Raw genomic sequence first — 6955 nt, 5'->3', positions numbered from 1 at the left:
GGGGACCCCCGCGACGGGGGGGGGGGGACGACACACCACTGCTTGGAGCAAAAAGCGAAGAGAAGAACAACCTCCAAAAGAAGGCAGGACTCGGGGAAAAGAGAGCCGCAGCGCTCAGGTCATGTACAGCATTTGCATTTTTCAAATAGGTAACCCCACAGTCGGTGAACTGCTGATGATCTGTTTTTGCTGAGCAGAATAAAAAAATCCCAAGTGGACTTCCTGCTTCAGGGACAGTGTTGAGAAATTGCATCGTATGTCAGTAATCACATACTTGTACTTTGACCAAAGCAATAAAAAAAAATACTGCATTGGTATAGTAAATGATTTTGAATAGAATCCCTTAGATGAAAAGGATTTACCTACAAGGCCATGAGACCTTAAAAGTTAAAAAAATCTGCAATTTGTGGTTAAGACCTATACAGATCCTTATAAAGTAATGAGCATTTTAATTCTTAAGGAAACCGCAAAAGTTTAGAGTGCCACTCACCTTTCAGAACTCACTTCAGGAATAGATCTGTAAGTGAAGTACATGATAACTTCAAGCAAGTTGATAATACTGACCCATGTATTATTTCAGAATTTTTTTTAACTTCAAAATTAAAAGCAGAAACTTTTTTATACAATGTTATAAAATAGTTCGATTTCTATCCACCCGGAAAATTTGAGTCACCTGTAGCAAAACTGGAGCTCTGTGGAGCTCTCCAGCTGTTAAGTATGTCACTGACCTTTTGCTGAGCTTATCAGCTGAAGCACAGCAATAAATTAAGGGGGTTTTATGGCTTCTGGTTTGGAATTTGTTCATGTCAGACCTTGGATACAGAGAGCTTGCATCGAACTCTAAAAGCACATATGGAAGCAGCTGTAGTAGCCATCCAGTAACATCCTAGCAGTGTTCTAACTTTCTAGACCTGAACAGTGTAAATGAGATGGTAAACAGATGAACTGTCAAAAGATTAAAAAAAGTCATGCTCTGAACTCAATACTTCACGATTGTGTTATGCTAATTAAAACAGAGAAAATCCTGTATTTTGGAAAACAGCAACCCCTCTATGGACTTCAGCGGACCAGGATTTCTTACCAGATATATTATTTAAATTACAGGGTACTAGTTCATAAGATCCAGATACAGTCATTAAAAAATAGAACAGTAAAAATATTTAGGCTCCTACAGAGCCGATACACACTTTTGAGCAGTTTCACTAAAGGCACAAGATACCTAAATACCATTAAAAAATAAGCTACAGGCCAAAATTTAATTATCAAACAACTACCATTTAGTAAAATGAGTGTCAGATTTATTCTTGGTATAAAATAAGCAACGTGAATAAAACAAAAAAGAATTTGGCTATGTACTTAAAGTAAAAACAAAAGCTAGTAGGTTTCTGGCTTCTAACCTTGATGGCAATACTGCTGGATTAAGAATACTTTCTATTTATTAAATGGTAGTTAATACGGTGAAACAAATTGAGTAACATTTCAGCCTGCTTCATTCACCATTTAACATGTGTTTGTTAAGCACAAACCACCTTTTGGCAACTCAAAAATAGTAACATCTACCAAATGTTAATATTGTAGCATATAGAAGATAAGCATTACAATGCATCAGTAAATTTTTTACTAAAACTACTTCAGAATATTTAAGTTGTAGAACAGGATCAATATTTTGCAATTTTGCCATACTTAATATCTAATAAATTTGCTTTAAAAAAAGTTAAATAACAAAGTACAAAACCCTCTGTTATATACACTAGTATAGTACAAAAATGAAACAGCCTCTCTAGGTTTATGTACAACTCAGCTGATCCCTTTCAATATCACGTGACACCACTGGATATTTTATTTAGGACACTAATTAATTATTCTGGCTAAAGGCATTGTCATTTTCACTTCACTTAAAAGTATACATATTTATAAAGATGAAGGGGAAAAAAAAAGTCTCACCGCTAAGGATCCAGGTAATAGAGATTTCCTTTTTCCTCCAGCAAAAAAAACAACATGAAAGAAAACTTCAACTCATTAGTTATCTGGATTTAAAAGATTTTTAGTTTTACTGAACTAACAGAAGTCAGACATTTGATACAAACACTATGTCTGCAATAAGTAAAACAGCCAAACAACATTAGGGTCTGTAATATTCAAAGAAAGCAACAAAGCAATGGCAAGAAATAGATCCAAAATATACAGAAATAACTTAAGCTTTTCATGAATTGAGCCTCCTTGTTTCATTGAGTATTCACTTCACGAGCTGTGCTGACACAGTGTGTTAGTGGTCTGAAAGGCAACCACTGAATTGTCAAGTACGCGTAAACTTTTAAAGCTGCCAGCATCCTCCCTCAATGCCCTGAGAAGGTAGCTATCATTCAGCTACTCAGCGCTGACTAACAAACAAATTGGGAAAGACAGGCAAACTCTTGTGTGTATAAAGCCAATGTGTAGATTCTTCAATACCTGGCTCAGACACCTTTTCCTCTCCTAGAAAATCCAAGTAACGTCTTTCCTGCTGTTTGTTTTAAAATGTTCTCTCGTCATGTTGCACCGTTAAATACTTCTCTCTTTCACATCTTTCTTTATGTTCTGCGTCGTTTTGCAGCACTTGGACTGGAAGGATTACTGTTTGCATTTAAGACCTTTTCAGTAACTCTGTTGCGCTTCCTCTTATCAGGTCCTTCTTTGGACCCAGAGTCTGATGAAGTCTTCTCTTTCTCTTTGCCACTTGGCTTTTCGCTTGTTTTTCCTAAATTTCCAGAAGGTGCAAAAACTGAAATAAGATCAGAGTAGTGATTTCAGATCAGATGTACATCCATAGGCAAAAAAGAAATCGTATCATATTTCTTTACATTATTTAAAACTTTTCTAACAGATCAATTCTCATACTATTAAGCTCTTTAAAAGTGTTATTTTAATTTTCTTTGGAAAAATGTCCTGTAAAAGGGCATTCCTTGCTTTTATTGTTTTAAAGCCAAGCATGAATTTTGATAGGCTAAAAGTAAAATTCATTAAGCAGAATTAAACAACACTTAAAATCAGAGCACTTAATAGGAACATTTACAGAACATAAGGCCAATCTATGAAATTCACAGTCAACAAAGATCACTTCATAGACTTTAAAACTGGTACCCAAAGTATGTGATATAATATCTTTTTAAAATATATTTTTAGATTATTTATTATGCTCAGTCTTAAAACTAAACACCACTTATTCTGTGATATAAGGATTACAAAATTATCTAACTAATAGTTGTCTTGATCCATTAAGGTAAATAGCAGGATCTCTGCTGCTTACATTTGACTTTGTTCTACAGAAAAGTGTTACAAAAATAAGACTTATATTTTAAAAAAAGCAAGATAATGAAAACAAAACAAGCGAGAAAAAAAAGACACTCCCTCCTTCCCATTTAAGCATATATTCTTGCAACCATTTTTTGCTTTGAAGGTACTCAATTTTTCTAGTGATTACGCAGATCCTGATCCAGATCGTTTAGGTTCACTAAACTTCGACTTAATTTTTTGTTTTGTTTTTTAAAGAGATCTTTAGATTATTTAAGGCTTCTAGGGGATTTGCCAACAACATATTTAAATAGGAAAAAAAAACACAGTTATACAGCTTTGCACAGATGAATTAAGAGCAAAGGAGAAATCTTTTGAAGTATGAGATATTGGCAACTGCTTACTGTATTTTAAAATTATTTTAGTCCTTGGCAATAAACATATGCTCAGTCTGCACAAAATCACATCAAAGTACAGTAAATGCAGGATTTACAATTAAACATCATCTCTCAGAATTAGTTGGTTTATCTTACTTTAAATAGTAGAGTTAGAAATTTACCTTCTTCCGGGCCTGCATGAGTCTCCATCTCTTCTTTTATTTCCTCTTTCACTTCTTCTTCAATCATTACTTTTCCTAAAGAAAAAATTGTTAAGCAACTGTTGGGTGTTTTTTTAAGAACCATGTATATATGTATTTATTTGCTAGGTTAGTCACCTCAACATGTGTGCACCATGTTCACAAACATTCAGAGTGATATTCAACATTCAATTTAGGAATGTTCCTCAGTACTGCGATAGAAAATGTAGAGAACAATCCAACTATACTCAGAGCACTACACAGGGCAAGTGGACTGAATAAGATACCAAGGCAGATACCACACAGCAAAAAAATCCAATGAAACTGTTAATAGGAACAAGAGTGAAATGCTAAGTAGGCAAAACATACTGCAGTATCTTAGATTTATTATGATTTTGTATTGAACCATTAGTGTAACGTTTATTGTACCTAATGATTGAGAGCATTTGACTGTGTTTTAATATATCCCCAGAACTGCCTGATTGACGATGCAGGCGCTTGAACTTCCTAGCTCCTATCTCGGATAACAAGTACTAAACCAACAGACATACAGCTGAACTTTGAAAATCTGACTTGCACGGTCTTATCTAAGATTTCTCTCAGACTGCTGCAGAGTTCTACCAGATTAGACAACACAGATATGTCTGTCTTGAGTAGGTATTTTGGAAGTGCCAGATAGCTGAATCCTAAGACTATAAAAACATGAAGTGATTTTACAGTGCAATGAAACCACACTGAATCTTTACAAATTTCTCTAGACATTTAATACTGTTTTTATTTTCAATCAATCTGTATGTTCTGCAACTACAGAACAAAAACATTAAAAATCTGTCTTCAGACATTAAAAGCAGTAATGCTCTTGAAAAGACATATAAACCATGTTAAAAAAAATAATACTCTAGCACAAGAAGTACTTGGTAAAGTCCATGGCCAAGAAGCAAGTTTCTCTAGCTATTGTAACTGTGGATATTCATTAAGAGTATATTCCTGGAGTATACTTTCAAACATTAGCTTAATTGCTATTTAATTGCCTTATTTCATTACATGTACAGAAAATTTTGTTACAGAAATGTTATTATATACAAATTATACACAGGAAATCTACACAAATAATATTCAGAAATGTTATTTTCATCAGCTCCATACATCCTGCTCTTGAAAGATTTTATAAAGTGAACCACATAAAAGTGTGCAGATCATCCCTTTCAGTAAAAATTATGGTCAGATAATACTAGAGTAGTCTCAACAAAGTGAAAAAGCCCACAATAAACTACTAATCATTTTGCACTACAACCACGTTTTGCCTCTCATTCAGTAACATACATGGATCCTTCATGTACAGCCAGAACAAGACTTTGCATCTAAACAGTATAAATAGAACCTGTTTGTTCACTAGTAACATACAGTCTGTATACTTAATGAAAAATACTGTATGGAATCAGACCACCGACTTGTGTAGCCCACTAGCCTATCTCTGACAGTCGTCAATCACAGCAGCTGATACTGACAATATGAACAGCACACACAGCGTGATCCTTTCCCTGTCAGCAGACTAAACATTCATAAGATAAAGTTGCACCTATTTAATACTTCTCTTTCTTGATGCCCCTAACATACCACCATTAGTGAATGGCCAAGAATGGCTTTGGATTGCCGTGTTACTATTTTCTTTTTTTTTGGAGCTCTGTTAAGCTACCTGTTCTGAACTGCGACTAGAGCAATCAAGAATAAAAGACTACTATCAGATCTTACCTTCTCTCACTTCTTGAATCATTTCGTCAGGAAGAGCAAAATTCTTCTCTATATTGGGGAATGGGAGAATCTCAGATTCATGCTTAGGAAGAAAAGGAAGATTTCTATGAGTAATCTTGATAAAACATTTAATTTAGATATGCAACCCCAACCTCTATTTCATATGTAATTAACAGCTAAATAGTTCTTTAAAAAGCACTTTAGACACTGGAGAAATCCGAGGCTCTGTATATCAAACCAGTTAATAACATAAAGACATATGGAATGACGATGAGGTACTCTTGGAACCTGATCTTGGCAAATTCTTATTTATATGCACTATATCCTCCCTGTTTGGCACATCGAGTTAAGCACCTATATAAATGTTTGCAGGATCAGCGTTTAGGTAACCAAAAATTACACAAAAGTCAGAATTGAGCATGGTGAAAATCACTGCAGGTCCCACCTAATGTACTTATGTACATGGAAACTCCCATCAACTCACTGAAATGACACCTAGTTCTTAGTACCACGAGTGGCTGAATGATTTTGGCCTACCAAAACTCCTGAACTTTAGGAAATAAGAGTGCTCCTCCATCACTTTTATACTCACAAGAGCTTGCATATCATACATGGTGCTCAGATGGTCCCAGATCACTTTGGAAGAAATCTGCCGTCCGATATTCTGACTGAATTTATCTCGGATACAGATCATATGGAAGTGGCGGTTCACACCTAGGGGAAGAACTCTGAGAAATCAACACTACTGACAGTTTTGCTTGTGCTACAGAACTAAAAGAAAAGTAGAATCTGCTGTTACAGGGGGGAATCAAACAGCACAGGGAATGGGATGTACGACAACCCTGGCAGCCGTGCCTGGGGCAGCCAATACCTCACCCTGCCTTGCGGGTGCTGTTCCGGAGGTGCCCTGCTTGGTGCTGTCACAGGGAGCCGCAGCCAGAGCTGCGGCAGAAAGGACAGAAGGACAGCAAGGGACAGCAAGCGAGGGGAGTCGAGGGGGCCGGGCAGCGAAGGGGGCTGGCTCTGACCCGGGGGGGGCCGGCGCCTCCGTGCCCGCAGCGCCGCCGCCCGCTCGGGGGAAGCCCCAGGGCCGCTAGGGGCAGCACCGCAGCGCGGCCGGCCCCTCGCCCGCCCGGCGCCTGGCTCTCCTCCCCGGCTAGCGCCGCTACTCGAGCCCGCGGCTCGGCCGCGGCCTGCTCTCACCTACGGGCTTGTGGCCCAGCATGGCGTGGAAGAGGCAGACCTCCACTTCGGGGCTCCACACCACCACCGCCTCCTCCGCCGGCACGCCGGGCTCCGGGGCGGCCGCGGCTGCCGCGGCGGCGGCCGCAACGGCTGCAGCGGCGGCGGCTGCAG

The 6955-nt window shown here is 38.1% G+C and overlaps 1 protein-coding gene across 1 annotated transcript in view; it reads right to left on the bottom strand.

The window, feature by feature from the left end:
* Positions 1–1595: 1595 nt before the first annotated feature.
* The window catches only part of MRGBP (MRG domain binding protein), a 5931-nt gene continuing 571 nt past the window's right edge, over positions 1596–6955 (bottom strand). Inside the window, exons 2-6 of the mRNA XM_085314271.1 lie at positions 6803–6949; positions 6192–6313; positions 5600–5681; positions 3830–3904; positions 1596–2761 (exon numbers count right to left, since the gene is read on the bottom strand). Coding sequence (XP_085170397.1) covers positions 2571–2761; positions 3830–3904; positions 5600–5681; positions 6192–6313; positions 6803–6949 — 617 coding nt within the window. The 3' untranslated portion in view covers positions 1596–2570. The remainder of the gene's footprint in view (positions 2762–3829; positions 3905–5599; positions 5682–6191; positions 6314–6802; positions 6950–6955) is intronic.

The sequence above is a fragment of the Rhea americana genome, unplaced genomic scaffold, assembly GCF_003343005.1.
Source record: "Rhea americana isolate MKP2758 unplaced genomic scaffold, rheAme1 scaffold_4, whole genome shotgun sequence".
Taxonomy (NCBI): domain Eukaryota; kingdom Metazoa; phylum Chordata; class Aves; order Rheiformes; family Rheidae; genus Rhea; species Rhea americana.
The sequence above is the reverse complement of the archived record's forward strand: the minus strand, read 5'-3'. Positions and strand labels throughout refer to the sequence as shown.